At 36.0% G+C, this 13,889-nt stretch overlaps 1 protein-coding gene across 1 annotated transcript; it reads right to left on the bottom strand.

The window, feature by feature from the left end:
• Positions 1-2,613: 2,613 nt before the first annotated feature.
• Positions 2,614-4,839, bottom strand: LOC129770397 (glucose dehydrogenase [FAD, quinone]-like). The gene is made up of 2 exons (XM_055773220.1): positions 3,136-4,839; positions 2,614-3,079 (listed from the first exon to the last, which is right to left on the bottom strand). The coding sequence occupies exons 1-2, from the start codon at positions 4,837-4,839 to the stop codon at positions 2,879-2,881; spliced, it is 1,905 nt and encodes a 634-aa protein (XP_055629195.1). The 3' UTR covers positions 2,614-2,878.
• Between the last annotated feature and the right edge of the window lie 9,050 nt (positions 4,840-13,889).

Raw genomic sequence — 13,889 nt, forward strand, 5'->3', positions numbered from 1 at the left:
ACAAAGAATATTTTTACTATCCATTATATCATTATTCGTTTATCTATCTTTCAACAATAAAACAAAAATAGGACGGAAATTTTTTTTTCATAATTAGAATAGTTACATGCTGGTGAAGTGAGGGTGTTCAAAAAAAAGTTGTGCCATGGCGTACACGATTCCAGTCCTTCTGGTTATCTGAAACAAAAAAATCGAACAGATTCTGAATCAGTAAAGATGTCGCTATGGCATGAACCTCGGACAAGTCAAAAACATGGGTTTTAACAAAATGGCGGCCGTTTGAAAACAAAAATGCTGTTTAAAACGTTTTTTTTGCGTTTACCGATTTTTTAAAAATAGTAAAATTAAAAAGTTATAATTTTTTATTGGTTCATGCGATAGAGAGATGTATGCAGATTATTTTCATATAAATTTGACATAAATCGGTTCAGTAGAACTTGAGATATCGTGTACGCCAGTTAGAAAAAAACTAGTTCCGAGAGAAACACGTTTGAAGTTCATTGTGATGGCCGTAACAGGTTAGATACCACATTACTAAGATGGCTCTAACTAGGTAAATAATAGGATTTTCGATAAGTCCTTTCTAGAGTATATTCTTGAATGCCTAAACTACAGAAATATGGTAAAAAAAAAATCGATTTTTTCAGATTTCTAGACTAGAATACCCCCTTAAGCCACTCACTCACACTCACTCACGCTGCGTTTCCAGCGCGCTACAAGCTGTTTTTCTTCTCTCTCTGTGAGCACTTTTCCCTTCGGAAATTTCCAGATTTATTGATCAATACAACTAAAACAACGGAAAATGTAAATGGTCTTATAGAAACTTGACATTTGAAGAAAACGTATATTTTGAATCAATGTAGTATTGCGAAAATCATTCCAGCATACATTAAATCGGAATAATTCAAGTCCTGTTTTTAATAGGATTGAATCACAATCGTATATAATGCCGATCAAAACATACATCATGTTGGTTGAATCGTATAAAGTGCGAAAAATTTGGTGTTATTTATCTCGACAAATTAAATCGTAATTGGGTATAAAAAACATCGGTTTTACGGTATACACATAAATGTATAATTTGAATCGATGTAGTAGTACTACGTAGATGTACTACGAAGAATCGTGTTACATGCTGTGGAATATCTTTCACCAGCTATTCAGCTTCTACTACTACTAGTACTTTTGCTTCAAAACAAAACACAATAGAGTTTCAAGATGGCTGTAAAGTGGTTTTGTCGTATTGATCAACCTGGTATAATAGTCAAAGCACCTTGGTTTATTTGGCTTTGCAAGGTTGCCAAGTTGGTTTACAAATAGTATCAAGTTATGTAAAACTAGATTCTAAATTAATCGAGAGAACAAATTGTTCTCAAACCAATAAACAAAAATTCTTTACAATTGAAATCGTTCGAAAGATTTTCTTCGGTTATCATATCAAATGAATTTAACTAGATAATTGGTTTGCATGATTGGGAGAACTTTCTTTCCGTTGAGACCAATATAAACAAATAAAATTGGCAACCAGTTAATACGTATCCGATTGTAGCTCATTCGTAGCTCATTATATTTCAGATAGTCGTGCGAGATAGTTGCTGTTGATAATTCGAACAACCGGAGTTTGAATTCCACTGGATCAGTTTTGTTAACCATCATCACCATTAATTTTAAACAATTGATAATCCACTCTTCCGCCCCGGGTACGAAAACTTCACTTGACGCCACTGTATATCAATGCAATACCTTTTGATCGTGTATATTTTTCTCAAATATCTGCGGCATCAATACAATGAAATGTAGAGAATTCAATATGCAGAATTTCTCAGAATTCATCATCTATATAGTGGAATGAATATTTACTCACTAAATGAGGAAATCATATCAGCAGTGAATGAATAGTTGAATGTTTTCTAACCTTGATGTTTTTTGATTCGAATATAAATATATTCACTACAGTTTCACCATTAAAGTTTATTCTACTTTAAATCTGACTAGTAAAAGTTGTACGAAATCATATGATATTGACATTGAATTCAAAAGGTTTTTCTTTGGTAATATTGCACTTTGAAACATATTTCTATATTAACAACATCGTACAATGTAATGTTGTTCCCCAAATTCCTCAAAACTACTCTCGTTATTGTTTTCTAAATTCGTTAGATATTCTGGTTTCATGAAATTGTTCAGCGCTGCTTCGAAAAGCCTCCAAATGTTTGTGTAGTGAAAATAATTCGGAATTTTCACACTGGAAAAGTTTATTCAGCCGATTTGCAGCGATCATACATGTAAACTATTACAGAGATCCCAGTTTATTTTTTACGGATAATTTTCATTCTCATAAAGTAAAACAAAGAAAAATTGAGAAAAAATAGGATCATTCCTGAAACATCAGGCAAAATTTAGTGTTTGTCAGGATATCAGAGTACATGCCAAAAAATCAGGGAAATCCTGAAAAATCAGGAAGGTTGACATCTCTGGTAAAAACTCCAAATTCCTAGGGTACAATGTCTAGCAGGCATGCAATCAAGGTTACCGTACACAGCCTAGATCTTACATAACGATTGATCAACTGCATGTTAAGTGCAAGCTATAATCGGAATTACGTTACTCGGGTTCACGAAGAGCTGCCCCAAAATCAGTTTCACTATCGCTGGAATGAGATACGGTGGAAGTGTCGCGTTGCATGCACAATGAGATACGTTGTCATCAACGTACCGGCGTTTTTATAAACAACACACAGGTAAATATAACCAATTTTCAATGTTGATGGTCGAACCTTTTATGAACGAACTTTGCGAACATTCGGCCAAGGATACGGCCGTTTTCGGATTCCACCGAAGGAGCGAATCAGTTATTAATCATAGATGTACATTGTTCATCACCGAAGTTCATTATCTTGTTTGATCATGTCCGCTCCTTTATCGCCGATAAGGTAAGCCAGAGCGACAGTGTGTGCTGAGGGGGCCTCAGGTATGATACCGATGTCAACCACGCGTAGCTTTTGCATTCCATGCACCCGAAGACGAGCATCGACTACGGCTGTGGGGTCCGTTGATGGGCCCATTTTGCAAGTTCCTACCTAGACCAATAAGATCAGTCATTTCTGTTACTTGCTCATTGCTAATGGGTACTTACATAATGATAAAACGTGGTTGTAAGGACCCTCACGTGACATCGCCAGTACTCGTCTGTATTGAACTCAAGAGATTCACAACCTGGTAGTTTGGCAGTGTGTAGTTCAATACCCAGATCGGTGAATGCTTTTTGGCTGGCAATCCGTATTGTTTCCTTCATCCCATGGACAAGCGCTTGGAGGTCGCGATCGTCCTCGAAATACGTATAGTTGAACACTGGATGATTGTATGGATTGGTTGACTTCAGTCTCATCGATCCTTTTGTTCTGCTGTGCATCAGCAACGGGAGGTACATAAAAGAGGTGGTATTCGCTAGTGGTCTGAAGTAGGAGTCCATAAGGGCGTCGCTAATACGGAAGAAATTTTGCGTCCCTGGAGCGGGATCATCCCCAATTTGTAGAGTGGCTATTATGAATTCAACATCCGGCCAATCTGGTTCCGGATATAATGCTACTGGACTCCTGTAATACGCTAAACCTTCTGTGAAAGCAAACGTGAATGGGCCTTTTCCAAGTAAGTATTTTATGATATTTGGAAGTGTAACCATAGATTCAAAGGAAATATGATCGAATGGCTTTGTAATAGTGAATACGGGTCCAACAACACCCGGGTGTTCATACAATGTTTGACCAACAGGCAAATTTCGGATGACCCCGATTCCCAACTCTTCTAGGTGATCTTTTGGCCCAACTCCGGACAGCATAAGCAATTTTGCACTCCCGATGGCGCCAGCCGATAGTATCACTTCTCTAGAAGCTTTAACTGTGTAGAACCTTTTACCCCTACTGTACTGCACACCATACGCTGCCTTTGTGTCTTTATGGATTAAAACTTTTGTGACCCATGCTTTGGTCAAAACATGTAAGTTTTTTCTATCCTGGATGGGAGTCAGCAATGCTCTGGCCGCTGACCATCTCACACCGCGCCGGGTATTATATTGCATATAGGAAACACCCAGCTGTTCATCGCTGTTGTAGTCTATATATTGCAAACCAGCTTGTTGGGCACCTTCAACGAAAATTTCCACCAGTGCAGATCGATACGGGCAATCCTCAACCGATAAGTAGCCACCTTTGCCGTGAAACTCATTATCTCCGAAATCCGCCAAATTTGCGTCCTCTGCTCGGATCAGGTAAGGAAGTACATCCTGATAGCTCCAACCGGGATTACCGGAAGCATTCCATCGGTCAAATTGGCGCGGATGACCTCTCGTGTAAATCATATTATTAATGATAGTCGAACCACCCAAGCCGCGTCCATGATGCCAAGCGCACTGCTGATTGGTAAGTCCCAAGCAAGCACCACTTTGGCGCTCGCTCACGTACCCAAAGTTGTAATCCGTGACGGTTTGATACACAAAAGCTGGCGGAATATCTTGCGCTAGTGGAATTTCTGCCTTCCCAAGTTCCAGCAAAAGCACGTTTATGGCAGGGTTTTCGGACAGTTTGTTTGCTACGGCGCATCCCGCTGGTCCGGCACCGACCACTATGAAATCGTACGACTCACGAACTATTGGATTCGGATCCCCATAGTAAAGGCCCATGAAGCTGCTAAAATCCAGATAGTCACCCAATGTTTTATTTCCGAACGGTCCCAGCTTGGTGAGGTAGCTGACAAGGTTCAGTGGGTCATTTTTGAGAGCACGAGATACACGGAACAGGATAACGAACACTGTGATCCATAAAACTGAATCTTTTCCCTTCATGTCAGTTGATACAACTTATGGTAAGTGCACTCAATTGGGAACGCAAGCAAACTAAGTTGTGTACGAGACAAATCACAAATTAAATAATGTCACGCTTCGAGCCTTCTTGACGCAGCTGTCGTTGACCTTCAGACGGATTGTATCTGCATAAAACAGAGCATTTTATGTGAGCCTCTCAGAACTCACAATTGTTATCTTTCGAGCATGCAAGATGGTGTTTAACATGACACGTAATTATTCTAGAAATAGTTTTTTTCAGGCTTTGAAACTATTTGCGCTTACCAAGAATTATGTGCCTTATTTGTAAGACATACTTGTGTGTGATTAGTTGAGGTACAGCTCATCACTTGATTTTAAAGGTGAGTTATAGGAAGGCTCTCAAATGAATTGTTCCAAATTTCCGATTACAAGAAAAAAACACTCGAGCACACACTCATTAAATATACCAGTGACTAGAATAATTACTTTTAAAGCTACTTTCTCGATTTTGATAACAGATGATTCTGTCGGTTAAGTATTAATGAATCTAAGTTATATTTACAACCAGATGGCGCAACAAGTAAAAAGATGATGTTTTGTTTTTTTTCGAAATTAGTTTGAATTGTTTAGAAAAATCAGATTTTTCTACAAATTTCCCGGTTTCAAGTATTTTTTTTTCAACGCTGGAAAATTTAGAAAATCATCATTTTACATTGTGATAAGAATGTTACGAAGGATGGCTTGGTATGAGTGTTGTACTTTACATTTTTTACAGGGCGAACAATGGGTAGCATTTGTTGCCCTGCAAATACTGCAAATCCTTCTCGCATCGTCGGAGCGGAGTCCCCTGCATAATCAATGGTATCAACCAACCTCATATGATATCGATTTCATTACCGTTATCCACAGCATGAGCTTCTGAAAAAATGTCATGATGTTAGAGCTCATAACCTACATGCATTATCAAACTTAAAAATTTCGAAGGTTATTTATGACTTTGGTCCAATCGCGTGTTGAACGATTAAACGATTAAAAACCGAATATGATTTTGCAATTGTCTAATTTTTTCCGTGAAACAAAAATACTAAAGAGCAATTCTACATCAAATGAGCCGAAAAACATAAAAAAAATGTTTTTATGAGGGCGTTTCAGAAATCACTGACCTTTTTTCTTTTTCAAAAAAATATGATTCTAAGCCTAGATGTCACATTGAAACTCGAAAAGACAAATTGTTATAAAAACAATGAACAATTTTTTTAAATTACATTTTTTTTTCTTCTGTAGGTGCCTTGAACCACTGCGGCCATTAGTTTGATCCAAAGTAGTGCACTCCAGTTTACTATATATGTACTGTCAGTTCGTTCCGTCACTCATGGAATAAGTGATAGTCGCATTAGGACTTTGCATCTCCCCCCCACGAAGGTATGACTTCCTTTATGAAGTTCCTTGCCTTTTTTTGATTCAGCAGACCAAATCTCATTAGGTGAATGAATGCCATTTCCAAGAACTCGTAGTCTTCGCTGAATTAATGTATTGCATTGACACAATAAATGTTCCGAAGTTTCAGTTTCGAAATTACAGAAACGACAATTATCATCTGTCAGTTTTCTGTTTTTTTAAGGTGACGGACAGTGTCCGGTCAACAGACCTGTCAATGTAACGTTCTGAATCATATTTCGGACACTTTGTAATAATATCTTGAAACGCTCAATGACCTTATGATATAACTATAAAATTAATATCACAATTGATTCTTTAGAGTAACCCCTTGGTTCCATTATCATTTTATGTGAGAATTACATTTGATTTATAACATAGTAAGCAAAAAACTAACTGTACTATTCATTATCGTTTGTGTTTGAAGTTAGCTTAGCGTGAGCTACATAACCGTTCATTAATATTTAAATTTCTATCGTGTTTCATCAATTCTCCTCATCGTTATCAGTTTACTGTTATTGCTTGGAAAGTGATTCGCAGTTGACTATAAAATACAATGAATAAGGACAATATTGAAGACGTTTTGAATGCCGTTCGAGCAGGATTATCCATCCGTACTGCTGCAACCCAGTATGGTATTCCCCGAAGTACTCTTTTCGACTGTTGGTCTGTTCAATACTCACCCGAAAACCTGAAATGAAATTTAAATAAAATATGTAAATAATGTCAAAAAAATCGAATAGCTCCTTTTTTTTTGACGTGGGACTAAGTCTTACATTAAGGGTGCCACATCAGAAAACAGGTCACGTTTTTATGAAATAAAGTTAAAGTTAATAACTATTTTTGCTGCGAACGGATTTTAACGATTTGCGTACCAATCGAATCGGAAATTTTCTAAGATTTATTTGATATGCTATACATTACAATCACATAGTCTGAATATGATTTAAATTGATGAAAATTGGAAGCATTCCCATTTATTCCCACATATATTTGTTCTGTCCGTTTGTGTGCTCCCCCGAACAGAGCTGTCAATAACGGGCAGCTTATGCAGCCGCTAGAATAGAAACAGCGAAGGCTAGCGTATAAGTATGGCATCTCCTCCGAAGAAAATTCGCAGAATCTTTCTCTGCCCGAAACTACGAAGTTCGCTTATTGTGCTCGTTTTGTATTTTATGTATTCCCTCGAGCTGTGAACGCTGGTGAATATTTCACTTGAAGTGCATCTGGCATTGTAATTAATCGTTTCGCGTACAACATCGAGTCTTACTCGTGTTGTGTTTGCATAACATAGAGCGCTAGAATGCTCAGCAGAGTGAAATCACTTGATATGTGACGTATTAAATAATAGGGGAAGAGGCTAACACAACCATCCGAGCCATGGTAAGCAGGCGAACAAAAGAGAGGAGTGCAAATGATTATAGGTCACTTCTAGCCATCTGTGTTTAGCTTTGTGTGTGTTGCTTGTTTTCGTTGCGCGAAACTTAGAACTTGTTCATTTTCTGTACACTTAGAAAAATCCTCGGTCGAAAACTACCAAATACATCTGGTAATGCAAAATTAGTAGAATGTACAAATTTTTTGTACATATTGTCAACAAACCCGCATCCCTACCAGAGATTAGTATATTTTACTCGATAACATTAGTAAGCTTGGATATAGTCATATCTGAAAACTGGTGAGAAAAGCGCGTATTAACCATTTTAATTGTTCCCATAAGGCAATACGGAGGTATAATAAGGATATCATTCTGATACGTGCAATTTCAGCGAGAAAATGTAGCCGATATTGGGCTTCCGAATCATGGTTCTGCTTGACATATGTGTTTATTAGTACGGTCGAAAAGGACTATAGATTGGTAGTATTTACCAAAAAATTCGTTATATTTACTAATTATTTCTCTCAGTGTACATGTGAATAGCACACCTTCGATACTTTTAGTTGCCATTCGTATTCGCTCTCGTGCGCATTGGCTCTGTTCTGATTCTACATTTCTTGGCTCTGTTCATTATTCTACAAAACCACGCACGCCATTGAACTTTTTCTGGGTCCCCGGAACTTTTTACTAAAGAGTTATTTATGAAATTTCGAAGTATTCGCAAATAATATCCGAAATGATCAACCAACAAATCTAAAAAAAAAATATTTCGTAGTCCTACGTCGTGTCTCGGTTACAACCCCTCGACTTTTTCACTCCGTCGATGGTAACACTGCATTCCCCACTTCGGGACGATAATATTCGGCTACTCGTTTAGTCTAATCAGATGGTTTTTAGTGTCAAGATGTACAATTTACAAGAACGTGTATTTTGAATGACATCGTATTACTCGAGTAACCGAAGCCATAATGAAACTTGGTCCTCTTATGGTAAGAATTTCAACATTTTTCGTCGTCGATTACTTCCTCTGGGGGTACGTGAAGGACCGGTGCTATGTTAATAAGCCACAAAATTTGAAGGAACTTAAAAGAAAAATAACTCGTATTTTCAACAGCATCGAAGTCGTAATGTTAGAGTTGTGCATGGAGAATTTTGTTCACCGTTTAAAACGCGTTATCGAAAAGGGGGTGGTCACATCGAAAATGTCTGTAAGCTTTATTTTCGTTTTTTTTAAATAAAAATCGATCCATTTTGTAGAAGTTATAAGAGGCGAATGAACTGCAAAGTTTAAAGCCTCTTAAAAACAAAGAAGATAAGATAAGATAGAAGTTATTAAAATTTGTTGCGTGAACGTTTAATCTGAAAGAACCTGTACTTACCATTTTTAACACCGTACCCACTGTGCGTGACCTAAGGAGACGAAACACGCCTTGTTGACAATACACAGACTCAACAAAACAATCAGTTGTGAATAAAACACAAGAGAAAAGTATACAAATAGAGACGGAATCGTAAAGTTGAAATTGATAGCGGAAAGTGTTAAAAGATTTTAAGTCGCGAAAAAAAGATTTCGGAAATTATCATTCGAAAAACTACAATTAGTGAAAAATTTAGAGAAAGAAGGTGCCGCAAGTGTATGTTTCGGTCTGCTGCAATCAGTGCTTAGTCAGAGTCACGTCCAAGCCCAGTCGGAAAACCAACCAACTCTGTGTGACGGGACGAAAGAAGGAGAAATCGGGTGGGTGGAGAAAATTGCTGTGTCTGAGCTTCCCGGAAATCCTCAGAATCAGTGTCCGTCAATATGGGCAAATCGCCTCCACGAAACGCCAACGAAAGGATGGGTTGCAAAGTTTGTTAAGTGACATCCTCACATTTCCAAACGCACCGCGAATCAAATTTCGAAAAAAGGATCGTTACTGCTGGCGTTTTCAGTCTGGTGTTCAACGTACACTGGTACACTGGTTCCACCGCGTAGACCTTTTCCGTGTAAGGAACGTCTCTCTCTCTCTCTCTCTCACTCTCTCGAGAAATCGTACGAAGTGTGCCTAAGGACTTGGGTGTTGGTCGAGCGGAGATGGGCTGGTGAATAGCTGGTCGTTCTTCGAATACTTGACTAACGTATTCTATCCCCGATTGGTGAAAAGAAATATTGTGTATCGGTTATCATTTTGGTTGATGGTTACCAATCATATGCCATATTAAACGGTACAATTCAGCAAAGAGAAGACTATCGTCTTGATTTCACTTCCACCGAATGCAACGCACTTCATCAAACCCCTTGACGTATCCTTCTTCAAGCCTATGAAGAGCTCATGGGACTCTGTGCTTGTCAAATGACGGTTCGACAACGGAGATGTGGCAATAACAAGACCGGAATTCGCTCCGTTATTGAATCAAACGATAGACGCAATGGAAAATAAGGATGTCTGCTTAAGAAACGGTTTCAGAAAGTGTGTCTCAGTTCCTTGGGACGCAAATGCAATGGATTATTCTTCATTGCCGAACCCATATGCAGTGGCGAAAGAAACAAGACAAAACGTTCCAGTACCAGAATAGATGAAACTATGTAACGAAAATTAAGAATCAAGATTCAATCTTTGTGAATAACAATAGAATATAATTAATTTATTACTCTGAGCAACAAATAACTTGAATGCAAATATATAATTTCATTTAAGTAGTATAATCTTTACAGTATTTTGAACAATGAAGCTACAACATAAAATACATCAATAAACGACAAGCATTTTGGGGGAAAATAGAAGAAGAAGTAAATGCTTAAGTGACAAACCAGCCAAGAGTGTTGAAAGTTGCTATAGTAGAGAAAAAAAAGTAAATGCTAGCAAATATCACATAAGTGGTTGTTGAAAATTATTTCAAGTTAAATAAACAAAAACAAATGGTAAAAGTTTTATCACAAGTTTGGTCGTAGACAATTTTAAAGACATTTGCGTGCATGGAAAGTTGCAGCACACTTCTAGACAGGCCAAGTTGTTATTATTTTCACATGTTTGATCATTTAATTATATATAATTGTACAGAAATATTAATTGAACATAAAACCACGAGAAACTGTTATGTCCAAGTGTCCGAAATTCGAATTCAGTCTGTACGAAGTTTTATTTCTATTCCCTTCAATTGAAAAACATTTTGAAATTGAACTACGTCTTCCATTGGGTGCCAAATCAGAAAATAAGTCACGTTTTCATGAAAAAAAGTTAACGTTAATAACTATTGTTGCCGCGAACGGATTTTGACGATTTACATACAAATCGGAAATTCCCTAAGATTTGTTTTTTATGCTATATATTACAATCCCCTGGTGTGAACATCGCTTGTTCTTTTTTGTTCCTTGTCATCACAAGTCTTCGTTTCGGATTTAGCTGTGCAAATTACTTATTCGCTCATGTCTTTGGCATTGCAATCATTACATCAAACTGACGCGCGAAGCGGTTGCCATAGGAATCATGTGGACGAAACAACATTAGTGAATTGGACAAGAATAGTTTTTTTACATAACATCCAAAAACCAGAGGTATGATTATTTTTTTCGTATTTAAGTTATGATTTTCCAGAGTTGAGATGTGTTGGTTGCTTATTGTAACTTATTGGACAGAAGATAGGAATATGGGAAATCCAATTTTTGTGCAAGTCTAGTGAATTGGACAACTCATGTTCAGAATTGATTTCATCAAAATGCGTTAATTCAGTTATGTAAATCTGATATAAATGGTGTGCAAGCATGATGTTTACAATTATTGTAAGTGTTATAATTCTGAGAAGGTCTGAATACGTGCCAAATAATCATCTGGCGATCGATTTAAAGGCGAATGATAAAACTACTGTAAATCATGAAAAAGACAATTTTGTTTATATTTTTTGAAACATTCGAATACCTGATTTGACAAAGGTGTGCTGAATTAGAGCATTCAAAAAAGTGGACAAACCTTGATCATATTTTCAACTGGACAAACCAAAATCATTTACCTTATTACCGTTTTGTCTCATATTCTGAACACTTAAGCAGTGTCTCATTACTCAAAATTGTACTTTTTCGGGAAATTAATTTGATTTTTTGATTCAATAGAGCCTTCATTTCCATTTGGCTTCAGTAAAATTGATTTTCAAATACATATTCATAGTGAAAATCTACAAAAATGTTCAATCACATTTGTCTCATATTCCGAACACCATTTTTGTCTCTGACTCATATTCCGAACACTTTTGTCCCAAATTCCGAACAGCGAAAATGCATTTTTTTTTTAAAAACATAACTTTCAAACTATTGCACCGATTCATATGATTAATATATCAAATTAAAGCCATTACGCTAGTCTTTTTTAGAAAAATATTATTCTAGCAAAAAATTTGGATTTTGTTTTCGTAATTCTGATTGTATTTGTTTTTCATGGTTTACATGGTTTAGGGCCCAAGAGCGCAGTATTTTTTATATTTTTTCTTGAGAGCCTAGTTTTTTTTACATAACATCCAAAAACCAGAGGTATGATTATTTTTTTCGTATTTAAGTTATGATTTTCCAGAGTTGAGATGTGTTGGTTGCTTATTGTAACTTATTGGACAGAAGATAGGAATATGGGAAATCCAATTTTTGTGCAAGTCTAATATTTTTTCGAAGAATTAACTTCAATTTAATTTGTGGAACATCTATTTAAATCGATCCAGTAGTTCAAAAGATATGAATTAAAAAAAAAATCATTTTTGGAAAAAGGGGGACAATTTATTTTTCGGATCAATGGTTAAGAAAATCATAATTCAAAAGTGATAAAAATCACTTCTCTGATTTTGGATATGTTTTTGGATTGTACTCCAATTTGTGAACTATTGCTGTATTTGCCTGAAAATAGTATTCGGAATTCGTGGCACGCGTCGAAACATGATTCCAATTCCGAACACAACTTGAATGCTATTTTTAATGAAGATTTCATCTATTTATGGTAGATTCTTACCTTTTATAGCACTTAACATGGAAACTGCAAACAAAATAGATAAAACATCTACAAAAACTGAAAAATTCACGATGCTTGTTTTGCACGGAATTTACTAACGCAAACATTTTATCACTGGTTTTTACAGCCACATTTTTTGCAAATGCTAGGTATTATAAATTATAGGCTGTATCGATTACTGTAAATGATGCCAAAATGAAGTCTGTAACCCAAAGAATGTCAGGGTTTTGATTATTCAATTATTTATAACATTAGAGTTCAGTAAATTTTCATTAAAAAATAAAGTGTTCGGAATTTGAATCATGCGTGAAAATTTGATTCATATTCCGCACACTCCTTCAATACTTGTTTTAATGACGATTTCTGCATCAAATATCATTTTTTTTCATTCATTTATGGTATTTTCTTACATTTTCTAGCACTTGTCATGAAAACAGCAAACAGAATAGTTTAAATAACTGCAAAAACTGAAAATTGAACGATGCTTGCTTTTTTACGGAATTTGCCAACGCAACCATTTCGTCATTGGTTTTGACTGTCACATTTTTGCAAATGTTTAGTATTATAAATTATAGCATTCCTGTAAATGATGTCAAAATGAAGCCTATCCCCTAAAGAATGTCAAGGTTTTCATTATTTAATTATTCATGACATAAAAGTTTAGTAAATTTACATTTAGAAATGAAATGTACGGAATTTGAGTCATGTGTAGCACTTGATTCATATTTCGAAAACTTCTTCAATACTAATTTTAATGAAAATTTCTGCATAAAATATCATTTTTTTCAACCATTTATTGTAGATTCATACCTTTTCTAGCACCTAACATGAGAACAGCAAACAAAATAGTTGAAAAAACTACAAAAACTGAAAAATTAACAGTGCTTGTTTTTGTCAGGGTTTTCATTATTCAATTATTTATAACATAAATGTTCAGTAAATTCACATTCAAAAATGAAGTGTTCGGAAATTGTGACTGTCCGGAATATGAGACAAAATGGTATTTGTATTTCTCAAACCCACATCCGGAACATGATTTTAAATCCGGACGGCGGTAACCGATAAAATTTCTTATTGAAGGGTTTTATAAGTGTGTCCGGAACTAAGGGATATTATAGTGTAGGGGCACGAATTTCGGACGTTTTTTGAGCTCCGAAAAAATTAAACAAAGAATATTTTTACCATGCATTATATTATTATTTGTTTATTTGTTTGTTATCACATTGTCATTTGTTATTTGTTTGTTATCGCACCGGTATTATTTTCTTAAAATTTCTAGGCTAGAATAC

Source organism: Toxorhynchites rutilus, chromosome 2 (genome assembly GCF_029784135.1).
Source record: "Toxorhynchites rutilus septentrionalis strain SRP chromosome 2, ASM2978413v1, whole genome shotgun sequence".
NCBI lineage: Eukaryota > Metazoa > Arthropoda > Insecta > Diptera > Culicidae > Toxorhynchites > Toxorhynchites rutilus.

Coding starts and splice junctions, on each gene's coding strand:
- LOC129770397 (XM_055773220.1), bottom strand. CDS start 4,839: ATGAAGGGAAAAGATTCAGTTTTATGGATCACAGTGTTCGTTATCCTG. Junction 3,080..3,135: donor CAACCACGTTTTATCATTAT/GTAAGTACCCAT, acceptor TTATTGGTCTAG/GTAGGAACTTGCAAAATGGG.